Here is a 26,035-nt window from a genome sequence, read left to right as displayed (position 1 = left end):
CTGTGGCTGCACCGGCGGGCTTCCCCGTGGCCCAGGCTTTGGAATCAGCTCAGGTCGGACAGAAAGCGGCAGAGGTGGGGATGGGCAGCGTGTCCGTGGCCGCAGCCAGCCCACATCCCCTCATGTCCTTCCGCACCCCCCCACCCGCCCCGGTCCGGAGCCCGCCTCAGCTGCTGCTCGTCAGGGCTCGCTCTTTCCCGTCTGTTCCGACTGCGTTTGGCGCGGGCCCGGTCTCAAACTCCCAGTCGGTGCCAGGAGCAGAGGGACATGGAGTCGGGATTTGAGGCAGCAGAACTGTCCAACCCCGGGACCAGCCAGCCGACGTGCAGGCCCCTCCAGGCGTGGACGGGGCAGGCCCAGTTCTGTCCCTGGTGGGGAGGGGGGGTCGGGCTGGCAGCCTTCAGGCAAGAGGGGTCGCCCGTGTGCCGCCCAGCGGGGGTGGGGCAGTGACCGTGCTGTGGGCGCCAGGGAGGTGTCCGCAGTGTGACAGCAGTGCGGCGCGGCAGCATGAATGCTGGCTCTGGAGACGCGGGCCGCTGGCCCCGAGTGGTCTGCTGCTGCTTCGTTACGGCACGTGGCACGATGACCTCTCTCTCCTGCACCTTGCGACCGCTCTGTGCACGGTGACACACAGAGGGGAGCAGCCAGCTCTGGAGCCCCGGGTGTGACGCAGCGGGTCTCTCTCCAGGGGCCACGTGTTCCTGTCGCTGTGCAGGTGACTTCCGAGGACAGGACAGAGAGGAGGAGGTGGCCCAGGCAGACTGGCGGCACTGTCCACATTTGAAATTTGCAGTGAGAACGTATTTAACGCAGAGCCTGCGTGATCAGGAATTAACAGAAGGACGCCTTTTTAAGAGGACAACTTCCCACCACTATGGCAGAAAGGCAGACATGCTAATAGAGACCATGTTAGCCTCTGGATCAGCAAGCCTGTTCGGTGACCCCAAGGCCGTGGGGTGTCTCACCTCGTTGCTGCCTGGAGCCAGTGCATGGCTGTGCGTCTCCTCCGTGCCCGGGTCCCTGCCCCCGTAAGATGAGGGTGTGGGCGGTGGCGCTGCTGTGAGGACGGGTCGGGGGGGCTGAGCTGCCCGGCAGAGGGAAGCGCCGACCTGCCTCCCGCTGCCGTCCTCACTCCGGGCTTCCCTGCACTGGCCTCTCTGCCGGGTGCAGGGTGCAGGGAGGTGGGGGGTTGTCGGGGGGCCCAGCCGGCCAGCAAGGGCATCGCTTTCCAGCGGCCGGAGTTGACTGATGTTGAGGAAGAACGAAACACAAGAACAGCGTGTTCCCAGAATAGCCAGCCAAGGAGAATTACTGGGGCTGGGCGGAAGTGGGCAGGGAGTTGCTGTGTGCTGGGTTCAGAGCTCTCGCTGGGAGGTGAGGGAAACTTCTAGAACTCTGGAGGTGGGTGGCGGTGGTGGCCGTGCAGCAGTGTGAAGGCACTTAATGCCGCTGAAAGGCACAGGTGAAGGTGACTGCAGTGGCACGTGTTCTGCGATCCGCTCAGCGCCAGAACTACAACAGAGAGGAGGAGAAAAGCAGGGGAGTGGGGAGGGAAGGCAGGAAGCTCAGTCTCGGAGTTGGTCAGTGTGTGGGGCAGAGGTGCTCTCCCTGGGCGGGGTGGCCGGGCTGCCCCGGGGGCCTTCGGGGGCTGCCCAGCTGTGACGGCTGCGCAGCCTCCTCCTCTGAACAGTCCCTCCGAGCCCGGCGGCCTCTGCCCTGCACAGCTTGGCGTGTGAGTGGGCAGGGAGCGTCGGCAGAGACCAGCGTTCAGATGCGCAGGCTCCGTGGTGCGCCGTGAACGCCAGTGCCTAGTTGCCTCGGCTCTGCTTATCCTCCTGCTGCTTCTGCCGGAGTGACACGTCCGTATGCCCGAGGTCTTTCTCTGGGCCCTGTTCCCGAAGTAGGTCCCTGTGCCGGTGGGCTGTGCCGTCTGGTCCTTCGCCCCTTGGCTCCCCCGCTTCCCCGCCTCTGCCCCCGGGCCCCACCCCGGGAGCACAGAAGGACCGCCTGAGCGAATGAGTGAGTGAAGACGCAGCGCAGGGAGGAAATGGGTGCGTCTGCTCGAGAACTGTTCCCGGAGACCCCACCGTCTGCTGGCCCCGGAGTTCCACAGCCAGAACGGCGGGGGCTGTCTCCTGGACGCTTCCGGGGCTCTCCGTGGGTTTGTCCGGGTTGTCAGCAAGTACAGGCCTGGTGTCCACGGGTGGTGGCTGTCTGTCCTTGAGTGCAATCCTCTCCCTTCCTCCCACCCTGCCGCGGCCACGGGTGGGCCACCGCATCCCGGTGGGCTTCCGCCGTGGGCCATGGGCAGCGCTGGCAGTGGCTGGTGGGGAGGACGTTCTCTAATGTCTGGGCGACTCGGCGAGTGGCATGAACCGCGGAGGGCTCCCATCTGGTTCTTCACCGAAGAGTGCAGACAGCTGTGCCACTAGAATGCCCCCGGGGTGCGCACGCTGGCACCTGGCGGGTGCAGCCCCCTGCACGCCATGCCCTGGCCTCGCTGACGCTGTGCTCGCACTCTTTCTCGTTCCAGGGAGATTGTGGAGCACATGGTCCAGCACTTTAAAACACAGATCTTCGGGGACCGGAAGCCAGTGTTCGACGGAAGGAAGAACCTCTACACGGCCATGCCCCTTCCCATCGGGAGGGAGAAGGTGGGTCCTCGGAGGCGGGCTCGGCCTTGATGTGCCGCACCCTGTGGGCGGGGGGCGCTGCCACCCGGGCACGTAGCCATCCGTGGCATCCAGAAACAGCCACTGAGAATGACTCGACACCACAAGGCTTTTACGTGGGAGCCGGAGGCCCACGCAGGGCCCCGGGATGCTGAGCGGCCTGCGTGAGCGTGGGGGCACGTGTGATGGTGGCGGCGGCACCAGGCCAGCAGCTGGCCCTGAAGTAACTGTCGGACAGGGTGCCCACCCTGGGGTGCTGGCCGCGCTGCGGGCGCCTTCCCTGTTGTCTTCCTCCCGCCATGGCTCTGGGGGAGAGCAGCCCAGTTGCTGCCTAGGAGTGGCTGCTTGTTGGCACAGCGCCCCGCAGGCGGGGAGGGGTCGGGGGGCTTCTCGTGAGCAGGAGAGCAGAGGCGTGGCTCGGAAACCGTCTCACACACACTTTAAAGAAAAGGAACCTGAGTGACCCAGTGAGAAGGGAAAAGCTGGCTCTTCCTGACAATTAGCTGCCTTTTCTTTTTCTTTTTTTCTTTTTTTTTTTTTAATGAAGTCTCAATCCTCAGGAGAGGACTTTTTTTGTTCAAGATTTTATTAATTAGTTTATTTTGTTTTTTAGAGAGCAGGCAAAGGGAGGGAGAAAGAGAGGGAGAGAGACATCAATGTGTGGTTGCCTATCATGCGCCCCCTGCTGGGGACCTGGCCTGCAACCCAGGCACATGCCCCGACTGGGAATCGAACCTGTGATCCTTTGGTTTGCAGGCACGCACTCAGTCCACCGAACCGCAGAAGCCAGGGCCACAATTAGCTACTTAAACACTCAGGCCCCTGGGAGGAACGTGGCTTCGAGCCTCCGAGGGCCCCGGGCTGCTCTCCTGCTGTCCAGCAACCTGCACGTTTGCTCACTCAGGTGTTGCCCTGTTTGGCTTTTGCATTTTAATGATCAGCGTTAAAAGACTGAGCTCCTTCCGCCCACCTGGGTGGCAGGCAGCCTGGGTGGCTCTGCCCAGGGTTTCGGGCCCTGATAAGAGGAGGGGCCGACAGGAGAGGACGATACAGCCGAGGGGGCGGGCGGGGAGGAGGGCCCTGTGCTGCAGGTCCCCGGTGGCTCTCGGAGATAGCGCCGCGCCTTCCTGGCCCGGGGTGATCGGCGTCCCAGCTGGAGGGGTGCCAGGACCCCGCACCCGCTGGGGCAGGAGAAGCACCCCTGGCGGAGCAGCGTGCTGTGTGCTTGAACTTGATTGGTGGCACAGTCTTGGGTTCGGTTTGCACGTTTGTTCTGTGTGAAGTTGTAGGGGAAGGAAAGCACAAGGGGTGTATTCACCGTGTCGTCTGTGCGCGTCCATGATCACCCAGGGTGGGGGCCAGGCATGGTCTCTGGGGAAGAGTGAGTCCAGGCGCTGTGGGGGCTCAGGCGCGTCCCTGCAGACGTCGGCCCCTCGGTCCCGAGGGAGAGGAGGTCTGACGCGAGTCCTCGCGTCGCCATTCCTCCTGGTGGCACCCTGGGCGAGCCGCCACCACTGTCACACAGGGAGACTGTGGAAGCTGCCGCCCAGGTCCCCGCGCGGGGCGGAAGCGAGTGTCCCCCAAGAAGAGCTTCCTCCGGAGCACGTCCCGAGTCGCTGGGTCTCTAGGGACCTGCGTGCCTGTCCAGCCCCCAGATCGTGCTGGTGGGCCAAGGCCCCGCAGCCCTGGGCCGATCCTAGCGGCTGCTGCCGCGGGTCTGTGGGGCCCGTGTCTGTCACCCTCGCCCCCGTCACCGCCCCGATGCCCGCAGGCACCGCGCCCGCACATCGCCCAACACCCACCTCGTGGGTGCCCAGCGCCTCCCAAGTTCAATCCCACCACTCGTGCCCTGTTTCGGGGCCCGTTTAGGGAAGCTGCCCAAAGCCGCCACGTCTGCCGTCCACGGGCTCCTGTAGCTGCGGTCGCCCGGGCTCTGCCGGGTCGCAGCGTGCAGGAGCACCTCCCTGCTGCTGCGCCCACCTCTCACAGCCAGGGCTGCCTTCCTGCCCTTGTGCGCCTTTCCCTCGGTAAAGCACTTCGTCGTGCGGCCTCTCCGCGGAAAAGGAGAAATGCCGGCCCTGGGGCTTCAGACTGTCTGGAGATGGACGTGTCCTGGGTCACAGGCCAGCACCGCTGGCCAGCAGCCCGAAGGGACGGCGGACTGCCCTCAGCCCACGTCCCAGCTGCAGCGCTGCAGCCGGTGCCTCCGTGCCCCACACGGTGGGCGTTCTCCGGGAGTGCCCCTCGTCCCTAAGCCGGCAGGTCCGGGCGCTCGTCTCTCGAGACACCGTGGCTGACAGAAGCATGCTGCTTCTCCCCCCTCTTGTGGGGCCAGGAGGGGGCTGGCTCGGAACCTGCTTGGAAACAGAGGGGCGCCGCCCTGACCGGCGCGGCCTGTTTGGCTGGGAGAAGCCCCGGTGTTCGCCGTCACGGTGCCAGTGGGCGCGAGGGTCGTGCGTGCGCTTCGGGGGTGCGCTCGGGTGAAGGACTGACCGAGTCTCCCTAGTCCAGGAGTGTTCTGGAAGCTGGCCCACCACCTGCAACACGCCCCCCCCCCCCCGCCGGAAGGCCTCCGCAGGGGGCAGCATGTGTAGCCCTGTGCTCCGGCCCCCGCAGGTGGAGCTGGAGGTCACGCTGCCGGGAGAAGGGAAGGACCGCATCTTCAAGGTGTCCATCAAGTGGGTGTCCTGCGTGAGCCTGCAGGCGTTACACGATGCACTTTCGGGGCGGCTGCCCAGCGTCCCCTTCGAGACGATCCAGGCCCTCGACGTCGTCATGAGGCACCTGCCGTCCATGAGGTGAGGGCCGTCCTCGGGTGGGGGCCGGAGTGCCAGGAGAGCCCGCGCTCTGCATGAGGAAGAGCGGGTTGCCAGGTCGGGTGGCGATGGTCACCTGGGTGACCAGGATGCAAGCAGTAGCAGAGCTAACATGGGAAACAGTTTAATGGTAAAAAAAGTTCCTTGGAATCTGTAGCCCAGCCCAGAAAGGTCGCCGCCCGGCGCTGGGAGCGTGGCCTGTCTCGCTGTCTTCACACTCGGGGCGAGTCCCAGCGGGGCAGTGTCCCAGATCCGCAGGGGATGGAGTTTCCCAACTGGGGGTGCCTTTCAGGACAGCAGGGAACCCCGCACACTCCCGGCTTCTGCCTCCTCCTGTGGGGTTCCCTGCTCACACAAGTGGCCACACCGACCTGCTGGGGCAGAGCGTGGGCGCCGCTGTAAGGGGTGGCGACCCTCCGATGGCGAGTGTGCACTCACTCCGAGGACGCCTGTTCCTTGCACACGCACGGCACACGTCAGAGCCTCGGGGACCACGTGGGGGCTCGAGGGAAAGCACCCCCCGCACTGGCCCACAGCTCTGTGCTGGCCGCGCCAGGACCGACACGGGGCAGTGGCCTGGGCCTCAGCGGCGTCTCTCGTCGCAGGTACACGCCCGTGGGCCGCTCCTTCTTCACCGCGTCCGAGGGCTGCTCCAACCCCCTGGGCGGGGGCCGGGAAGTGTGGTTTGGCTTCCACCAGTCCGTCCGCCCTTCCCTCTGGAAAATGATGCTGAACATCGACGGTAAGTGGAGCTCGGTCTCCCCGGGGGGTGGGGGGCTTGCTGGGGGACAGAGACCTCCGGGGGGGACCGGGGAGCCAGCCTAGGCACAGCCTGTGCTGGAGCCAGAGCTGCCGCGCACACCTGGCCCTTGTCCTCTGGCGGAGCGGCAGCTACCTGCGGGCCCGCCCGGGGGCTGGGGCTGGGGCTGGGGGCCGGGCCTGCGTCTCTGACGGGGTCCTGGGCGCTGAGGCTGGGGTCCCCTGGAGCGGCGTCGGTTTTGTGTGGGGTGGTGAGTGGACATCCGGCTGTCCCTGTCTGGTCGGCCCCCTCTCTCCTGTGTGGTGTCAGTCTGGCCCCCAGGGGGTGCTGGGGAACCCCTGAGAGCCCGCACCAAGGGAGTCCGGGGATCCAGCCTTTATGGTTGTCATGATGTGGGGTTTGTTTAAAACCTCAGAGGGCGTTTCGGCTCCAGCAGCCCCTTGGGGCCGCCTGGGGCCAGGCCCGAGCCCCCCACCCACCCCAGTGGGTGACGAGGGCAGAGCGCAGGCGCCCCCAGATGGCCAGCTGTGGGAGCGGCAGTTGGGCTGCCCCAGTCACGTTTCTCTGCCTCTCTTCCCGCCTCCAGTCTCGGCAACCGCGTTTTATAAGGCACAGCCCGTAATCGAGTTTGTTTGTGAAGTTTTGGATTTTAAAAGTATTGAAGAACAACAAAAACCTCTGACAGATTCCCAAAGGGTCAAGTTTACCAAAGAAATCAAAGGTAGGTGCCAGCCCAGCGCCTGCATGGCCCTGCCCTCCCGGCCCGGCCGGCGCTCTGACTCCTGCAGTGGGTCTGAGGGGCAGAGCCGCGTCGGGTGGGCCAGCGCAGCGATGGCGCCAGCCTGCCTCACGGTGCGGGCACAGAAGTGTCCTTGTCCTGAGCGAATGGCTGCAGGGCGGGGGCTGGCCCACCCATGTCCCCGTCCTTGACGTCAGGGCCGGAGAGCAGAGACAGCATGGGTGCCAGTGGTGTCTCCTGACCTTCAGGAGACAGGGCAGCCCTGTGCCTGCCTTTCCCCCTGGAGGCCGCGGCGCGGCCACACCCAGGCTGCTTGGGGGCCGCTCCAGCAAGCAAGCGCAGGCCGGGCTCAGCGGCCTGGCCCCGGCCTCTGCACCTGTCTCTGTCCGGGGCCCTGGGCAGCACTGGCTGCTAAAAATAGCGCCGAAGCAGGTGCCGAAAGCCCTAGTGGCCAGCACGGCCTCCAGGCCGAGCCCAACACGGCCCCTTCTCTCCGAGAGCAGTGTCCTGACTGCGGCCTTGGCATTTGCCGGGGCAGAGGGCATCCCCGAGGGTGAGCCTGTTCCAGCCCCGTGGCACCGTTCCCTGGTGCTCTGGAGTGCCCAGCATGGGCCTGGGGGCGGTTCCCACGGAAATGGGCAGGCCCGGGAGGAGGTGCCCGGGCCGGATGGGTCCTGACCCCGAGGCGGCTGCTTGTGCCACCAGGTCTGAAGGTGGAGATCACGCACTGTGGGCAGATGAAGAGGAAGTACCGCGTCTGCAACGTGACCCGGCGGCCCGCCAGCCACCAAACGTAACCACCTCCCCCACACACTCGGGACCCCCAACCCCAGCTCTCGGCCCCCGACCCTCGCTGTCAGCCTGAGGCCCCTGGCCCGGGAGCAGTGACTCTTCTGGAAAAGTGATTCCAGAACCACCCCTTCAGCTCAGGGGGCCCCAGGCCACCTAACAGAACACTACGGGGCCCTCCAGGGTGGGGTGGGGCGGGGCGAGGGCTCCCCAGTGGCCGACCATTGCAGCTGAGGAGGAAGTGTCTTCCTTGCTCGGAGTCCCCAGTGCACACTGCTGGGGGGAGGGGTCCCCGGATACCGCCCCCACCTGTCCTAGGCCGTGCCCCTGCCCTGACCTCACTTGCCAGTTTGGTCTCCAAAGCTGGGTAGTAACCAGCCTGGCCACAAGGGCGGGGTGCCGCCCTGGGCAGTGTGCACCCACCTGGGGAGAAGTGAGCCCCCGTGAGGTCTCCGGGGCCCAGGGAGCCCTCCCCCGTTCGTTCTGCGGTCATCCGTGGAACAGGCCTGGTCTGCCCTGGGCACAGGGCCCCCGGCCTCCCATCCCTGCGCGCTGGCCCCTCCCGCCTCCGCCCGCCCACAGGGGTGGCTGTGGGTGCCCCAGCAGAGCTGCCCATCCCTCTCCTTGGCCCGTCCTGGGAGGTTTGGGGCCCTGCGGGGCCGGCACTTGGAGCGCGTGGCCCTCGGAGGGGTCGGCCAGGAAACCCACAGCCTCCCTTTCTGGGCTGGCCCCGTTTGCCCTGAGCTCCCGTGGCCGAGGCGGCTGTCGGGCATCGCCTGGGCTCCCGCAGCACGCCGCAGGCACGCGGTGGCCTTCTGTCTCCCAGCTGTAGAGGGGAACGGAAGGCGGGGGCTCGGGAATGTTCCAGATGGCCCGGAGGGTGTGTCGTGTTTGTCCCCCGGGAGGGGCTGTGGCCCCGAGCCTCCCGGCCTGAGAGTGGGCCCACGTGCGCGGCCCTGGGTGTGCGGCGCGGGCGCCTGCCGACGGCCCGGGGCCTCTCTGTCCGCAGGTTCCCGCTGCAGCAGGAGAGCGGGCAGACGGTGGAGTGCACGGTGGCCCAGTACTTCAAGGACAGGCACAAGCTGGTGCTGCGCTACCCCCACCTCCCGTGTTTACAAGTCGGACAGGAGCAGAAACACACCTACCTTCCCCTGGAGGCAAGTCCCCGCCCGCAGAGGCGCTCGCGGCTGCTCGGGGACCCCAGACCGCCAGGCGGCCACTGCGGGGGCTCGGCGGGTCAGGGTCGTCACGCCTCAGTCTCCCTGCGGCCCCAGTGGCCCAGGGCCTCTGGCGTGTGGATGCAGGGTGTGCGCCGCGTGCCCGGCAGGTCCCTGGCGCAGGGTAGGGAGTGCCGGGAGAATAAACTCTTTCTGCCCTCGCTAGAAGGGCCCTCGGTAGCTGCCCTCAGTCCCGACCGAGGGCCGGGTGGGGCTCCCCCTGCTGTGGTCCGCGGGTGGGCTTCCTTTCCGGGGGTAGGCAGCTCTGTGTCCCCACGCTCTGAGGACGCGGGGCCCACGGGGTGGTCTCGGAAGCTGCACTCCACCCGTGCGGCTCCCATTCGGGGTCTCGAGTACGTGGGGGTCCTGCTGCTGGCCACCTGGCCACTGAGCGGCGTGTGCGGGTGTGCCATTCGCTCGCGTCCTGGGAACCGCCGGGGTCTGCCTGGACCCCGGGCAGAGCCGGCGCCCCGCCCCAGCCCTGGCGCTGACGCCGCACTGGTGGCCTTCCCTGTAGGTCTGTAACATCGTGGCCGGACAGAGATGCATAAAGAAGCTGACCGACAATCAGACCTCAACCATGATCCGAGCGACTGCCAGGTCGGCGCCCGATCGGCAGGAAGAGATCAGCAAACTGGTGAGTGTCTCGCGGCCGAGGCCAGTCTGGGGGCGGGGCTCCCTCAAGGAGCCCGTCGGAGCAGGGCGCCCACGGCCAGGAGCCCCGGGCGCTGGGACGGGGGGGCAGAGCTCGTTTCCAGGAACGCTGGCCTCTGCGAGGACGCCCGGACGCCTCTCACCCGGCCCTTCCTGCCTCCCCTTTTCCAGATGAGGAGCGCGAGTTTCAACACGGACCCCTACGTCCGGGAGTTCGGAATCATGGTCAAAGACGAGATGACGGACGTGACGGGGCGGGTCCTGCAGCCTCCCTCCATCCTCTACGGGGGCCGGGTGCGTGCTGGCCGGGCGAGGGTGCTGAGGGCGTTTGGGGGTGGCTGCACGCTGACCGCGGAGCAGTGCGTGCGGCCCCGTCGGGTTGGAACCACCCCGGGGCTGCAGACTGGGGCCCAGGCCTGTTCTGCTTCTGCTCGAGCCCGAGCCGGAGCCCTGGGGGGCTTCACGGAGGCCTCAGTGTCCTCAGGCCTTTCGTGAGGTTTCCAGAATTAACCTTTCCCTTCCCAAAGGCAACCCTTACTAACCAGTGAGAAGGTTAAGAATGCTGTTCTCTGTGTGACGGGCACCCTGCCAGGGAGGCGTCACTTTCCGGAGGCTCTCCTGGGGTGCGGCTTTGCCCCCGAGGTGTTTGGGGGCGAGCGGGCAGCCGTTCGGCGGCCTGGGTGGTTGTTTTGCCTGCTGGCCCTTGAGCCTCCTTTGGTGTGTGATCCGAGGTGTCCTGGCCCCTGCGAGCCGCTGCGAGAGGGCCCTCCTCCCACCTCCTGGCTGCTCCCCCCATCCCCCCCAGGATGCCGGGCGCAGCATCTCAGGCGGGCGGCCTCGGCGTCCAAGGCCACCGGCTGGCACACCCGTGAACAAACGTGGAGGAACCCCAGTTGTGCCCCTTTTCACCCCGGGGGTGTCTGCTCGGGAGCACCAGTCCTCGGGACCCCCAGCAGGGTTCCGTCCTGTCTGTGGGCTTGTTTCCCTTCGTATTTTAAGATGTAAGGCTTTTAAAAATGTCCTGAAGTTCAGAAGGTACAGAGGAATTCCAGGAATAAGTCTTACTTTTTCTCAGCTCACAGTTGCTCCCCCGGAAGCAATTGGTGTTGTTTTTCTCCTCTGCAAAATCGCCTGGGGATGAGTCACGTTGTGGTCTCTCCCTCCGCAGATAGCGTATTGAGTATGCTCTGCGCCCCGCTCTGTCACGCAGTGCCTCCTCCCGGGGCCCCCAGTGGTCCTGGAGAGACGGTCCCATGGGTGTGGTCTGGAGCGCGCCCCTCCTCCCTGTTGCGTTCCTGGGTCTGGGTGTCTCCAGCCTTGGCGTTGGGCGGGGGTCCATATGTCCGCCCTCCACCCGCCTGTCCATCCGCCTGTGCTCCATCTACCTCTTCTCTCCTTCCATCCACCTGCCCACCCTCCTGCCGCCAGCGGGCCCCCTGCAGAGCCAGGCAGTCAGGAGTGGGGGCCACCCCGGGGCTCGGTTCCCAGGCTCAGGAGCCACTGTCTGGTCGGGGGGCCAACAGCAGTGTGGGCAGTGGCGGAGGCCCGGGCCCCACGTCGTCTCACTCGGCTCGCCGTGCCCTTTGCAGAACAAGGCGATCGCCACCCCGGTCCAGGGCGTCTGGGACATGCGGAACAAGCAGTTCCACACGGGCATCGAGATCAAGGTGTGGGCCATCGCCTGCTTCGCGCCCCAGCGCCAGTGCACGGAGGTGCACCTGAAGTAAGGCCTCCGCGGGCGGGCCGGCTTGCGTGGGTGGGAGGGGCGGCCTGGGCTCGGCTCGGGTGGCGGCGCTGGCCCCCTTCCCGGCCCGGAGTGGTGGCCAGCAGCGTGGGCCCCTCCACGGCGCTTCTCCTTGGAGCTCTTGTTGGAGAGGAAAGAAACAAGACGGCAGATGAGAACGGGTGTAAAAATTAGAGACAAAGGGAAAGTTGGGCTCAGGGAACAAAGCTTATTTTTAAGAATACTGGAGCTCTAGCTGGTGTGGCTCAGTGGATTGAGTGCCATCCTGTGGACCAAAGGGTCGCCGGTTCAATTCCCAGTCAGGGCACAGGCCTGAGTTTTGGGCCAGGTCCCCAGTAGGGGGGCGTGTGAGAGGCAACCACACATCGATGCTTCTTTCTCTTTCTTTCTCCTTTCTTCCCCTCTCTCTAAAAATAAATAAATAAGATCCTTAAAAAAAAAAAGAGCCGTGGGGGCGACGCATTCCTGTGAGTCGGTGAGCAGGAGAGGCTGGAGCCAGAGTGAGGAAGAGATGTTCAGAGATGGGGGTGGGCAGCGTCTCCTTACTTCCGGGACCAGGGAAGCAGCGAGAAGCCACCGTCCAGAGAGCACAGCCTTGGCCAGGTGTCCTGGAGCAGCGTGTCCCCGCCAAGCCCAGGAGCCCACGGGAGGGGCCGACCCGCCAGGCAGCCCTCGGGCCCAGGCCGGGGGGGGGGGGGGGGGGGGGGACCTTCAAAGGCAGCGCCGCACACACCACAGGGCTGACACATGTGCGTCTGCGCCAGGCAAACCGGCAGGGAGAGGAGAGCTTTGGCTCCCGCCTTCCTCGGGCGGAGCCAGGAGGGAAAGGAGAAGCCAGGGAAGCGTAGCCTCAAGCAATTCAGCAGGGGGTTCCTGAAAACCCGCGGCTCTGGGACGTTCTCGAGAGCCGACGTGGAGGGCCAGCAGCTGTCCCCTGGAGGTGCTCCTGGGTCCCTGCAGCCCCGGGGCCAGCGGGCAGCACAGGGGGGCTCGGGAAGCCATGCCCAGCTCCACATCTGGACCCTGGACCCCCGACCCCTGAGTCTGTCTCCAGCTCTGCATTCGCTGTTTCCTGGAGCCGGGTGGTGCCTCGGCGAGCAAGGAGCCGTGAGTGCGGTGCACGCCCACACGTCGCTGTGGGGCACTGGCACGTGGCAGGCTGCACGCCACCTGGCTGGGCTGGCCCGGCGTGTCCTCACCATCACTGTGGAAGGCGGCGTTATTTTTACTCTGGAGCTTAAAATAGAGGCCTCCGAGCTGTCCCCCCACTTGCCCTGGCTTCGCGGGCCTGCTGGCAGCCACTGCTGGTGCCGCTCCAGCTCCGCTGTCCCGTGGTCTCCACGGTTACGTCACCCACATGTCCCAGTTGTACACACGAGAGTAAGGGCGTCCCTCCGGCTGCTCGGCGTTGGTAGCGTGAGTGTGTGCGTGTGTCTGGACGGAGGAGTCTGGGCAGGCCCGTGAGGAGGTGGCGTGTCGTCACCGAGTCCCGGGAGGGTCACCGCCGGGACGTCAACGCGGGCACTGTCTGAAGTCTTCCGTTGTCTGGTGGCGGAATGGCCACGAGGGCCTGTCCAGTGGCCCGCACGCAGGGTCTGCCCACACACCGGTTTTTCACGAGTTGGCGTGTCGGCGAGGCTTGGCCCGCCAAGCCTCCGACCGCCGTCGGAACGGAGTGGGTCTGGGCCCGTGAGCGTGGCGCCCTGTCCTCGGGGCCCGGCCGGCCTGGACCCTCGGGTCGGGGCGTGCTCAGGGTGCGGCAACCCCCTCCCTCAGGTCCTTCACGGAGCAGCTCAGGAAGATCTCGAGGGACGCCGGGATGCCGATCCAGGGCCAGCCGTGCTTCTGCAAGTACGCGCAGGGCGCGGACAGCGTGGAGCCCATGTTCCGGCACCTGAAGAACACCTACACCGGCCTGCAGCTGGTGGTGGTCATCCTGCCCGGCAAGACCCCGGTCTACGGTAGGCCTCCGCGGCCGCCCGAGCCCCCGCGTCCATGCCCCGTGGAGGGGGTGCTCTGTCCGGACGCAGCTGTGTGCGGAGAGAGGCCGGGGGCTTCCAGTGTCGGCCGAGCAGGCGCTCGGGCCGCCCCGCCGGTCTTGTCCGGGGCCACGGCTCCTGGACGCCCGCACGTCCAGGGTGGACGGGGTGTGGGCGGGCACCGTCACGCACTGCATACAAGGGGGCCCCCGGGGCCAGCGCCGGCTGCGTGACCTGGCCCTCCGTTTGTAATCATGCTGCCCCACTCAGGCTTCTCTGGGGGTTCCTCGGAGTCCTTTGTGTCCCGGGAAGGCAGTGGTGCACTCGTCCAGCCCGAATTTACTGCCGGGGGGACAGCCCAGGCCCTCCGTCTCGGCTGCCCCCGGGAGAGGCAGAGAGACAGGTGATGACGGGGAGGACGGTGGTCACTGAGGCCTGTTGGAGATGTGGGCTCCCAGCTGGTGGGCGCCGTGGGGCGGAGCTGAGAGAGTGGCGAGCGGATGCTCCCCCAGCCAGCCCCACCTCGGCATCGTAGGGTGTGGACTCGGAGACACCCTGCTTCCCCTCCCGGCCACGTTCCAAATACAGCAGGAAAGAGGGCCCTGTCCGTGTCCCGCCCTGCGGCTCCTGGGAGCCCTGGTCTCCGGGACAGCCTGGGAGCAGCAGCCCAGCTGTTCCGAGAAAGGATCCAGAGACGGAGGCCATGGGCTGGGCCTGCTCTTTGGTGTCAGGCTGGCGCGGGCCGAGGGTGAACGGGCTTCCAGGGCGTTTATGTTTAACTCCAAGCGCTTGCTCGTCGCCCTGGGTGCTGTGGTGGACGGCTGCGCTCCTCCCCAGGAGTGCCAGACCCTGGGCCCCGCAGTGGGCCCCTGGCAGGGCCATCGGTCCTGCACGGGGCGGGGGGTCAGCCACGCTGGCCTGGCCACCCTGACTGGGGAGCGGGGCTTCCACGGACAGGGCAGATGGGCTGTGCGGGGGCTAGAGCTTGAACCCGTAGGTTATAACTGCCATCACCCCCTCCCCAGCTGCCAGGCCCACACTCTCCCAGGGTTGGCCATGGGAGTGGGGGCAGAAACTCGGCGGTGGGGGTACTCCACGCAGGCCCCCGAGGTGGCCGGGCAGCCGGACGGGGTGCTAGTGTCGCCTGTGCCCCCTGTACCCGCAGCCGAGGTGAAGCGCGTGGGGGACACGGTGCTGGGCATGGCCACGCAGTGCGTGCAGATGAAGAACGTGCAGCGGACCACGCCGCAGACGCTGTCCAACCTCTGCCTGAAGATCAACGTCAAGCTGGGCGGCGTGAACAACATCCTGCTGCCCCAGGGCAGGTGAGGCCGGCCCCGCCCCGGGCGCACCGTCCCTGTCCCGGTCCCTCTCCCTGTCCCCGTCCCCGCAGGGAGGCCCTGGGGCGTGTCGGGAGGCGGTGCGGCCGTGCAGAAAGGACTCGGAGTCCAGCAGCCTGGATGGACCCCGGGCGGCGGCTCCGGCACCAGGGCTTGTCGGGCTTACTCGGTCCCCGGGCCTGAAGCAGGCCCCGAGGAGCACGGGCGGTGAGCTGGACGCACCCTTCGCCCCGCCAACAGTTCCGGGTCTGCTGAGTGCCGGCCTCGGGCCGGGAGTTGGGGCCGGGAGTTGGGGCCGTGACGGTGAGAGCAGGGACCCTGGCGAGCGGCCGGCAGACATGTCGAGTGCGGCTGCGCCGGGGGTCGGGGTAGGGCCAGGGTTCCCTTGCTGTGGGGCTGGAAGGCGACTCGGGGGGGCAAGCTCATGGGTGCGCTGAGATCATCGTGCTCCAGACACGGGGCCGCGCCAGGCTCTGCGAGGGGAGCCTGCCGGGGGGCTGCAGGCTGAGGGCCACAGGGCGCCCTCGGCCGGGATGCGGCCACTGGATGCAGTCACCAGTGCGGGTGTGGTCCTCCGACCTTGCTCCCGCAGGCCGCTGGCTCCAGGCCCAGCGGGGACCAGGAGTTGCCCCAGGATCATTCCTGAACTGCCCCAGGAGAGAGAGCAGCTGGGTGTGGGCTGTGAGGAAAAGGGAGGCTCAGGGTGGGTCCTGGCCCCCCCCCCCCCCAGGCCTGTGGAGAGAGGGAGCAGTGCTCACGCCGGAGCAAGCCCTGGGGGCTCCATCGGCCTCCGAGGGGGCCAGTGGGCACGAGGGGAGCCGGTCTGGTGTCGGGGATGCAGGTTTAGGCGTCCTGGCATAGAGGGCGGGGGTCCCAGGAGGGTGTAGACAGGAAGGATGGGGGGCTGGGGGCAAAGGTCACAGAGGTGAGGAGCTGGCAGTGGAGCTGAAAGGGAGGGAGGCGCCTGGACCCCAACACAGGTTTGTCCTGGGGCTGGACCAGGCTGGGCAAGGACACGCAGGTCCACTGTGACCTTGCAGAGAGGAGTCTGGTTGCCATGGCAGTGTGCGCCTTAGGCAGGGGCCCCAGAGCAGGGGGACGCTGTGAGTGGCTCCGCCCACTCCGGGAGCTCTGCTGCAGGTGCTGAGTGGGCGGCCCAGGGCGGGCCTGGTTTGCCTGGCGAGGCTGCGAGTCAGGGCTGCTGTGGGTGCTGCGGGGGGTGATGCAGCGTCGGGGGAGGGAGCAGCAGGTGGGAGGCAGGGCCCTGGGCGCCAGCACGCTCCTCACTGTCGCGAGGACCCCGTCATTGGTGGAGAGCGAGGGTGGTGCGGGCCCTCACAGCTTAGAGAGAGGCTGTGGCGGGTCCTTGGAGGGCCCCTGCAGCCCCCGGCGCCTGAGGCCGGGCGGGCAGTGCGGCTGCAGGCCCTGTCCCCGCCCTGTCCCCTCTGTGTGGGCGGGGAGGCCGGCGGCAGCGCAGGGGTGCCCAGCCGCTGCGAGTCCTGTGCTTCGGCAGGGGGCGGCCTTCAGATGTCCCCCAGGGACGCCCAGAGCCACCGGGTGGCTGGAGCCATGCTGGGGGCGGAAGCGGGAGCCTGCCCACGTTTGTGGGCAGACATGGGGTGCACCCCTGAAACACGCCCCTTTCCCCCCACGCCACCCGCCCAGCCTCAGCTGGGGCAGGGGTTCCCGACGAGCCGGGGGCTCCTTGTGAGTGCTGCCGGCCGGAGTCCCGGGGAGATGAGGCTCCCGTTGGCGCGTCCCCTCCCCTCCTGGGCTGGGAGCGCCCCGTGCTTCTGGTCGGGGCCGGGAGGGCGGCAACCCTGTCACTGACTGCAGCTCCCGTTCGGGGTGGGGGCGGGCAGGCCCTGGAACGCAGCTGACCTGCGAGAGCCTCCCCCTGCACCGGGGGCACCGGGGGCGCCTGCGGCTGGCTGGAGAGCCCCGGCCTGGCCGCTGCGGGCGGGCCTCCACGGGGCCATGGCTGCTGGGGGCCGTCGGCTGCTGGGGGCCTGCCGTGCTTCCCTGCTGGGGCGTTTGCCGTTTTGGGGGTCAGGACTTGAGGTGTCACTGTGCCTCTAGGTAGAGAGCAGGGGGGCTGCCGCCCTGGAGGGCGGAGACCATGAGTTCAAGGGGGAGGAGCAGACGGTGGGCAGTTTCTTTAACGTAGTCGTTCCGGGAACGCACGAGCGCGTGCCGAGGGCACCCTGGGCGCCTCGGCCCGGCCCACAGCCCCCACCCCCTCCCCACTGGGTGCTCCCGAAGCAGCTGGTTGCCTGAGGGCCCTCTGCATGCGTCCTGACCGAGGAGGCCAGCCTGTAAGGGCCTGACAGTGGCCGCTGACCCGTGCTTCCCCCGCAGGCCGCCGGTGTTCCAGCAGCCCGTCATCTTCCTGGGGGCCGATGTCACCCACCCCCCCGCTGGGGACGGGAAGAAGCCTTCCATTGCCGCTGTGAGTGTCCACGCCTTCCTCTGGGCCCTGCAGGGGGGTGTCCCTCCCCGAGCCGCCCGTGGGGGGGGCCCCGGGCCCACTGCAGCCATATGGTGGTAGAGCCCACTCCTGAAGAGCAGAGCGGTTTTCGAAATAGCAGCTGGTGGGAGCAGAGTTCCCTGGAAAATAGGTGTTTCGGGGACACGGCAGGCGGGTACGCACATCTGAGAGGAGTAAGGGACACGTGAGCTGGCGCTGTCCCCAGAATCCTGACCCAAACCACACCCGTCCCCACGCCAGGCTCCTGGGAGGGCTGGCGGCCTCCCCGCCCCTCTGCAGGCGCCTGCGTCCATCGCGAGAGGCTGAGGGTGAGAGGAGTGGACGGGCGGGGGCTCGAGTCCCTCTTTCCTGTCCCAGCCCCTTTTCAGGCGCCCTAAGGTGACTCGCTGTCTTTGGGACAGGTGTGTGCACGGGCTAGAACTGAAGCCCTTTCCCTCCTCCTGCCTTTGTGACTTTCAGGGCGGGGGGCAGCCTCGATTACAGGTGACAGTCACCGGGCCGTCTACCCCTGCCCTCGGGGCTGCAGGCAGCACGGTGTGGCTGTGGCCCCTGGTTCCTGAGGGCTGGGGGGGCGTGTGCAGGCGCAGTGGGTGCTGCTGTGGGAGGCTGAGGGCACGGCTGCCCCCTCAGAGTCCTCGCTGAGGGAGACCCCGCGCTGTGCGGCCGAGGACAAGAGGCTGGAGAGGGACCCCCAGATCTGAGGTTACGGGTCCCCAACATCCCGGGGGACTTCCTGTGTGACGTTTGGGGAACTGCCCATTTATTCGTCATTTGTCTGAAACCAGCTGTTAGGGTTGTTTTTTAATTTTTTTAGCCCAGGGTAGCTCATGCGTCCCACCCCTACCCCCTTCCAGGCGCGTCAGATAGCGTCGGCGTGAGCACCGCCTCCGTGCCAGGCCCTGGGCTGCGTGTGTCACCACGCCAGCCCTGACCTCGCAAGGACTCCGTTGGTTCCCTCCTCCCCGCCCCTCCCCCAAGGCAGTCTGGGCAGCTGAGCGCCTTGTGCCAGAGAGGCAGCAAAGAGCACCCCCACCAGAGCTCAGGCCTCTCGGGGCTCCTCACCGGCTCGCCTCCTGCCCAACAGGTCGTGGGCAGCATGGACGCCCACCCCAACCGCTACTGCGCCACGGTGCGGGTGCAGCAGCACCGCCAGGAGATCATCCAGGACCTGGCCGCCATGGTGCGCGAGCTGCTCATCCAGTTCTACAAGTCCACGCGCTTCAAGCCCACCCGCATCATCTTCTACCGCGACGGCGTGTCCGAAGGGCAGTTCCAGCAGGTGGGCACCTCCGGCTTCTTCCTCTGCCCTCGGAGGGCCTGTGGTCTATCCGCCTCGGGGTCTCAGCGGAGTAGGGGAGGCGGGTCGGCGGCGGGGCAGGGGGCGCAGGCAGGGGTGCGGCGGGGCTGGGCCCGAGCCCTGCAGAGCTGTGAGGGAGAGGCTGGGGACAGAAACTGGCCGCTGGAGCGACATGTTCCCGGGTGCGTCCACGTGGTGCCTCGTGGCTGCTGCGTGGGGGCCGTGGGGGACCCTCTGTGCCTCGCCAGGGGTTCTTGCGCGTCACCGCCTGGTTTCAGCGCTTGAGCACGGAGCCTGGGCGCCGCTCACGCCCTCCTGCGGGTGCAGCGACGGGCTTGGGAGGACCGGGCCCCGAGCGTCTGTGTCCAGTGCCTGTGTCTTTATGGGCCCACACGGTCGAGGCGGCAGTGGCCCTGAGCGTGCCCCCCCCGCCCCCGCAGGTGCTGCACCACGAGCTGCTGGCCATCCGCGAGGCGTGCATCAAGCTGGAGAAGGACTACCAGCCGGGGATCACGTTCATCGTGGTGCAGAAGAGGCACCACACGCGGCTCTTCTGCACGGACAAGAACGAGCGGGTGCGTCTGCCGCCGGGCGCCGGGGGGCCTGTCCTCCAAGGGGCCGTGTGGGGACCCGGCCTGTCGGGCCTTGGGGAGGGACCTGGAAACCCCGCAGGCCTGGGGGGCGAGACCAGGCGGGAGGTGTCATCGGTCCGAGAAAGAAACGGCCGGGGAGCGGAGGGGCGGAGAAAGAACCAGGCGGCGGGCGACCACGCGCGTGAAGAGAGCGTGGAGTGAGCTGGGGGCCTCGGGAGGCCCGGCTCAGGCGGGGTCCGGGGCGCAGCCGGAAGGGGGGCTGTCCAGGAGACACGAGGCCAGCGTTGTGACCGCAGGGGACCTCCCTCCCCGGGGGAGGAAGGCGGGATCCTCGGGTGGGGGAGCACTCCTCGCTCCCAACAGGGTGACCACGGTCCAGTCCACGCTGCCCCCAGCACCGCGGAGCCTCGAGCGGTCTGCCCCCCCGGAGGCGACCCTCCCTGAGGGAGGGACGTGGACAACAGGAAGCGGCCCCGCAGGGCCAGGTGCGAGTGGGGGCCTCGCAGTGCCGAGGGCGGCATGTCACGACAGGCTTCTGGCACCACTCTGGGGACACAGCGCAGGGCGGGCTGGCCGTCTGGACGGAAGACGCAGAGTGGACGGTGGGTCCCGGTGAAGAAGAGGCTCAGCCACCGTCCCGGGCATGGTCTGCCGGGGAGACGCCTCGGCCGTGAGCGTGGGCGTCCCCCGCACCGGGACTGGAGGCGCATACAGGGCGAGCACGTGAGCAGGAGCAGCATTCTGGGGGGCTCCGGGAGGCCCCCGCCCCAGGGGCGTGTCCTGGTTCTCCCGGGGGAAGCGGGCTCCGTGGGCAGTGGAAGAGCAGCCCGGACCGGCCAGACCGAGGAGGAGGGGTCCTGCCCGGAACAGCTGAGGTCACGTGGGGGCTTCGGGACGTCAGCTTCATGCCAGGTGGCAAAAGAGGGTGCGGTCTCCAAACCTCGGTGTTTTACAAAGCGCAGGTTCCGATAAATAATACAGTTCCGTTCTAAATTAACAGTAGAAGAGGAGCTTAACGAAAGCTTTAAATTCATGTCTAAGTAGTGCGTGCGTTAAACACATAAAGGGTAAAAATTACAGAGTAGAATGGAACAAAAACGAGAGTTTCGGATCCCACTTTCGGCGGTGCGGCTACAGCAGTGCCTGCGGACCAGCGCGGGGGTGAGCCTGCAGGTGCGGGCGGGATGGGAGTCAGAGACGGCCGCCCGGGCCCAGGAGAGCCGCGCAGCTGCTGTGTACCGGGGCCTCCCTCCGCCCCTCCTCCGCCCGCAAGCCCCCCCCCCCCCGGGACAGCGGATGATAACGTGGGAACGTGACGCAAGCACCTCTGAAGATAAGCCCAGCGAGGCGCAGCTGGAACACCAGCTGTAACAATGTTAGGGTCAAAAAGGAAACTCTAGCTGCAGCCGTTTCACTTGTTTAAGGCATGGTGGGATGTTGCCGACTTGACGCTGATGCCTGGGAGAACTTAAAAGGAGTGGATACAGTTGTTCGCAGGGCTGTGACTACCGCCCAGGACGTACAGGAGGGTTAGGACCCGTCAGGCCCGAGTCCCACAGGCAGGCTTTCCCGAACTGGAGGTCAGAACTTCGCCCAGAGTGTGGGGGGAGGGGGGGACGACTTGGCTTACGTTAGACGTGAGCCCAGAGAGTTCCAGAGGCGGGTTTTACCGGCCACGTGGTGAGGACGCGGGTGCTGTGCCAAGGTCCAGCCACTCTGACCCCCTTAAGGATGCTGGGGGCGGGGGGCACACCCAGGTGAGCCCTCGGGGCACAGGGCATGGTGCTTGGCCACAGGGAGACGCATCACTGTGAGGAGGACCCTCCTGCTTTTGACGGAAGTGCGGACCGGTGACCGGTCTGGGGGGTCTGGAGGTCTGTGCTGGGGGGGCCCTCGCGTCCTGGTGTCTGACAGCAAGGCCCTTGTCTGGCTGTCCGCCTGCAGGAGCGGCCGTGGGGCGTGCCCCGTGCCGGCGTCCCGCCCGACGGCTCCGTCTCAGACCGGCGATGGGCCGAGCAAGGCCGGCAGGCCGAGTGCTTCTGGTGCCGGGCGGGCCAAAGTCTGCGTGGTTTCTCCCGTACAGTGGCTCCCGGTAGCACTTGGTTGTCTTGAACGTCATTCGGGACAGTTTCGTTAGGTTGCGTTGTGACAGCCGTCCCATCAGATAGCATTAAAAGACAAAAATTGGTGAGTTTTTGTGTGGCCGCTTTAATATCGAAGAAGAAAGGAAATACACCACATTTTGGGCATGTTATGCTTTATTATTTCAAGAAAAGTGAAAATGCAGCTGAAAAGCGAAAAAGGATTTGTTCCGTGTGTGGAGAAGGCGCTGGGACTGACCGCACGTGTCAGAAGTGGCTGCGGAGTCTCGTGCTGGAGGCTCCTCGCTGGAGGATGCTCCTCGGGGGGGGGGGGGGCCGGTTGAAGTTGTCGGCGATGCAGCCGAGACCCTGACTGGGGACAGTTCGCGTCATACCACGCGGGAGATGGCGGACATACTCAGACGCCCAGGTCCACGAAGCTGTCGGTGAAAGTGAGAGCCGTGTCTTCGGGGTCATGGGAAGACCACGAGGACCGGCCAGCCCAGCCCCGGGTGCGGTGTTCACGCTGCGGAGCCGCACGGTGGGGGCCGACGGGGGCGCGAGCGCAGCGAAGACACAGGCCTGTGTGGGGGTGACGTCTGAACGGTGGCTCGAACCCAGCAGCGGGGAAGGGAAGCGTGGCCGATGCTTTCCGATGCTTTTCTCTGAACGAGCTGAAGGGGTGGGCGGGGTGGGCGGGGTGGAAGTGCGTCTGGAGGCGCAGAGGGCTCCGCGGGGCCTCTGTCGTGCACGTTTGCGGGGGTGTGCAGCCCGGCCGGGGTGGCGGGGTGGGGGCGGGGCCTGCCGCCGTGGTCCCAGCAGCTGCGTCTCTCCGGCCACAGTGCACGCTCCGAGTCGGGTTGTTTCGGCGGCTGGTGGTGGTCAGGCTTCGTCTGACCAGGTGGTCTCAGTGCTGTAGCGTTGAGTGAGAGCATCGGCGGGTCGAAGGCTTCGGCCCCGGCAGCCTGGGGGTGCAGGCCCCGCGTCGGGGGGGCGGGGGGCCGCTCACTCACTCTGCCCTCTGATGGCTCGTGTGTCGCTGAAGGTCGGGAAGAGCGGGAACATTCCGGCGGGCACCACTGTGGACACGAAGATCACCCATCCGACCGAGTTCGACTTCTACCTGTGCAGTCACGCCGGCATCCAGGTAAGGCCGGGGGGTCCGCTGTGGGCGTCTCGGCGTCCCCGTGATGGCGTCTACAGCAGGCCCACGGGGAGCGTGAGCCGCAGGCCCGGTGCTCCCGGGGGCTCGGGGCTCCGTGGGCGGGGCTGCAGCCCGTGGTCAGGTGGCTAACAGTGGATGGAGGCGCGGAAGGGCCCACTGCTGGGGACAAAGGCCCCACGGGGTTGCTGGGGGGCTGCACTTCAGACAAGATGAGGTCTGGGCAGCGGGAGCAGCGTCCAGGCACGAGTGGGGCAAGGGTGCCCCTATGTGGCTGGTGCTTAGGGAGCTGGACGGAAGTTGGCCTCACAGTGCGCGAGCAACAGAGGTCTCAGGAAATATGGGGAGGGCAGTGAGCGGCAGAGGGGCCGACTCCGCATGGACTTGGCCCCCCACCCCTGGCAGGGGCCCGCCCTGCATCCGCCTCGCACCGTGCCAGACGCCTGGGAAGGGCGCTCGGGCTCGTCAGCTCCTCGGGGCTCTCCCGGTCTCTCCCAGCGAAGAGACCCCCGCGGGCCGAGGGCTGCTCCGAGGGAGCACTGCCACCGTGGTGGGCTGCACCCCTGGGACCGGGGGGCAGGGGGCTTGGAGCTGGGTGCGAGTCCTGCCCCAGAGCTTCCTCATGCAGGGGTTTGGGTCTCGGGGGGCACGTGAGGACTCCCGGGTCCCTCCCCGGATGGTGTGAGCCCAGAAAATGAGCGTGCACTGTGAACTTGGCCCTTCCACCCTGGAGTGACACCCCAGGGTCTTCCCTGTCATCTCTCAGTGCCGCCACCCGCCCCAGGCTCCCATCCTCTGTGCCCAGGCCCCTCTCTGGATGGGGCCGCCCGGCGGAGGCTCGGGTTCTGCCCTCGCCGTGGCTGGTTCTTCCCTGGCCAGCCCCTGGGGTACAGCCCCCGCCGGTGGGGCCCCTCGGGCTTGCCGAACGGCTGAGCCTCTGGCCCTGTGTCCTCTGCCCGGGCCCTTCCACCCTTCCGGAGGGGCCCTTTCTCTGCTGAGATAGTTGAGTGCCGCCGGGGCGCACACAGGCCTCAGGAGGGCCTGCCCTGCCGTCAGCACTGGGGCCCCAGCAGCCCCTTGCACAGCGTCCCCCACTGCTCACGGCCTGTGACAGCCACCCGTGAGGTGGCAGAGTAGGACGCCCCCCGGGGCCGCCGTGAAGCGAGGACAGAAGCCTCTGTCCCGGCACCCGGCACAGGCGTGGAGCGGGCAGCGGCGGCTGGGCCGGCGGTGTCTGGCGGGACTGGCAGGGAGGCGGGCTTGGGCCTCGTGGTGCGGTGGCTGCACCACTGGTGGTCCGTGCCGGGGAGGCCGGCGAGGCCCCAGACTACGTAAAACGGCACGCGTGTGCCAGCCCCCTGACCCCTTAAGAAGTGTGGTTCACGCGGGACTTTCATCAGGAGGGCTTTTCTCTCCTGCGAGTACAGCCCCGTGGGGGACCCGACACGCACCGGCCACGCGCAGAGGAAGATCCTCTGGCGGCTCTTCCCGTGGCTCTTCTCCGCGCCGACGGGGGTGTGGTCTGTGGTGTTTACGTGTGGGGCGGTGCGATGCGTGGTCCAGTGCCTTCTGACAACGGTGTGTGATGACGTGAATGTCTGTCTGTCTGTCTGTCTGTCGCTGGCCGCCCCCGCATCCCCGGGGTGCGGCCGAGGCACGGCCCGAGCGTCGGCGTGCCCGCCTGCAGGTGAGTTCCACACGCCTCTCTGACCCTCTCATCTGCTTTTAGGGAACAAGCAGGCCTTCCCACTATCACGTGCTTTGGGATGACAATCGTTTCTCTTCCGATGAGCTGCAGATTCTCACCTACCAGCTGTGTCACACCTACGTGCGTTGCACGCGCTCCGTGTCCATCCCCGCGCCAGCATACTACGCACACCTGGTGGCCTTCCGGGCCAGGTACCACCTGGTGGATAAAGAGCATGACAGGTGAGTGGCAGGCCTCTCTGGCTGGAGGTTGCGGCAGGGGCGTCTCTGAGACTGGCACGGGCAGCCGCTTCTCCAGAGCGGGGAGCCGCGGGGTTGCGGTGGCCGGAGCCAGTGGGGCTCCGCCGCCGCCCGTGAGCAGGTGCCTGGTGCGCGGCCCTGACCCGTCACCGGGGGGCTGCCTCGTGCCGCATGCGAGGCTGCACTCTCTGTGTCCCTGTCCCCGCAGCGCTGAAGGAAGCCATACCTCCGGGCAGAGTAACGGGCGGGACCACCAGGCGCTGGCCAAGGCGGTCCAGGTCCATCAGGACACACTGCGCACCATGTACTTTGCTTGACGTGCCGTGTTTACGACCGTGGGCCCAGTCGGACTCACACGAGACCAGCTACACTCAGACCAACCGACGCCCAGCCCTTCTGGGACAGCCAGCATCCGACGCGAGACGGCATTGACTTTCACAGACCCTCCACCTCCCAGAATGCCTTCTGCCCCCGACCCCACACTTGGATTTGAACTGCAGACCTGTGTGAGGCCCGTGTCGTAGGAAGTGTGGTTTGCCAAAATCTGTGAGCTGCTCATTCACGCAGAACTCCACGTCCCCTACAGATCTCCCAAAAGCAGTCTATGAACTCAGGGCTTTAAAACATTTTAATTTATTTGGTCATTCGATTTACTTGTTTTTAACACGATTCTCTATGAAATTGATGGTCTCAAACTAGCTGTGAATGTTCTCTGAGAGGGAAAGCAGCGCAAACTCGATTGTGGTTTTAAAGCCTTGACCGGTGCGGCGTCGTCACGAGAGTCTCTTTCTCGGGGACGCCGGTGCGCTCCCGACGCGGCTCGCGCCAGCTCCTCCGCGCCCAGGGGCAGGGGCTGCGCCGGGCGCGGCGGCACCTCGGCCCGCCCGCCCGCCCGCCTCTCACTGGGCTCGAGGGAAGGCACGGGGCGCGGCGGTCACGTGCGTTTACAACATTTCTAGGTCCAGCGAGATTGGCAGACAAGTGCCATTTTAATAAAAATTTATTTAAAAAAAAAAAAAGAAAAAAGACAATATGCCGACAGTCTAATCATAAGATTTGTCCTTGAGGACTGTGACGTTTATTTTCCAAAGTTTCTAAGGAATACGGGTCTGTGGTGATGAATACAGTACAATCCTTCTTCACTGTTGTGTCTGTGATGTCAGAGAAGAAATATATATATCTGGTTTGCAGTATTAATGTGATAGCTAGACGCCGTTTCTCATTGTGTGGACTGTGGGGTGCTTCTCGTGATCTGTGTAGCAGCGCATCCGGAGCGTGTCGGAGCCTGGAGACTGGACGGCCCCTCGTGGGTCTCCGTGCCGAAGCGCGGGGGTGTAGACTGTCGCCAGCGGCCGCCCGCCGCCCCGCCCGCCTCCCGGCCCGTGCCCACTCGGCCGATTAAGCACAAATGGAATGTATGCATTCTCCCCCCGGGAAGGGAGTCCGCGAGTCCGAGCGCCCGAGCGCACCTCTCCGTGTCTGCTTCTCAGTGGCGGGGCCCTCGGGGCAGAGCGCCGAGACAGAGAGAGCCCCGTCCTCCGGAGGACAGCGGGTGGAAGCCAGCGCCAGGGCCTGACCCCTCTGGGATCTGCCTTCCGGCCCGGACGCAGGGCGCCCGCGAGAACCCGTTGCACTAAGAGTGGGGCCGTGGGCCCCGTGAAGAGGGCCGCGGCAGGCAGTGCTGCCCACGCAAAGCGGGCGGTCTGTCCCTACAGCCGCCCGGTGAAGAGTCCAGGCCGCGTGTATTGTGGAGACTC

General features: G+C 66.6%; 1 protein-coding gene across 2 annotated transcripts in view; it reads left to right on the top strand.

The window, feature by feature from the left end:
- AGO2 (argonaute RISC catalytic component 2) overlaps positions 1-25,289 on the top strand; it is a 55,439-nt gene extending 30,150 nt beyond the window's left edge. Inside the window, exons 3-19 of one of the 2 annotated variants that reach the window (XM_036031451.1) lie at positions 2,534-2,654; positions 5,289-5,470; positions 6,094-6,230; positions 6,835-6,969; positions 7,693-7,780; positions 8,786-8,933; positions 9,511-9,630; positions 9,819-9,941; positions 11,237-11,370; positions 13,168-13,352; positions 14,536-14,695; positions 17,069-17,159; positions 18,283-18,477; positions 18,936-19,070; positions 22,215-22,316; positions 24,130-24,260; positions 24,487-25,289. In XM_036031451.1, the coding sequence (XP_035887344.1) occupies positions 2,534-2,654; positions 5,289-5,470; positions 6,094-6,230; positions 6,835-6,969; positions 7,693-7,780; positions 8,786-8,933; positions 9,511-9,630; positions 9,819-9,941; positions 11,237-11,370; positions 13,168-13,352; positions 14,536-14,695; positions 17,069-17,159; positions 18,283-18,477; positions 18,936-19,070; positions 22,215-22,316; positions 24,130-24,260; positions 24,487-24,595 (2,296 nt within the window). In that variant the 3' untranslated portion in view covers positions 24,596-25,289. Of the gene's footprint in view, positions 1-2,533; positions 2,655-5,288; positions 5,471-6,093; positions 6,231-6,834; positions 6,970-7,692; positions 7,781-8,785; positions 8,934-9,510; positions 9,631-9,818; positions 9,942-11,236; positions 11,371-13,167; positions 13,353-14,535; positions 14,696-17,068; positions 17,160-18,282; positions 18,478-18,935; positions 19,071-22,214; positions 22,317-24,060; positions 24,261-24,486 lie in introns of both variants that reach the window. The other variant, XM_028533883.2, reaches the window with a different exon arrangement.
- The last annotated feature ends 746 nt before the right edge of the window (positions 25,290-26,035 follow it).

Source organism: Phyllostomus discolor, chromosome 7 (assembly GCF_004126475.2).
Source record: "Phyllostomus discolor isolate MPI-MPIP mPhyDis1 chromosome 7, mPhyDis1.pri.v3, whole genome shotgun sequence".
In the NCBI taxonomy this organism is placed as follows: Eukaryota; Metazoa; Chordata; class Mammalia; order Chiroptera; family Phyllostomidae; genus Phyllostomus; species Phyllostomus discolor.
The sequence above is the reverse complement of the archived record's forward strand: the minus strand, read 5'-3'. Positions and strand labels throughout refer to the sequence as shown.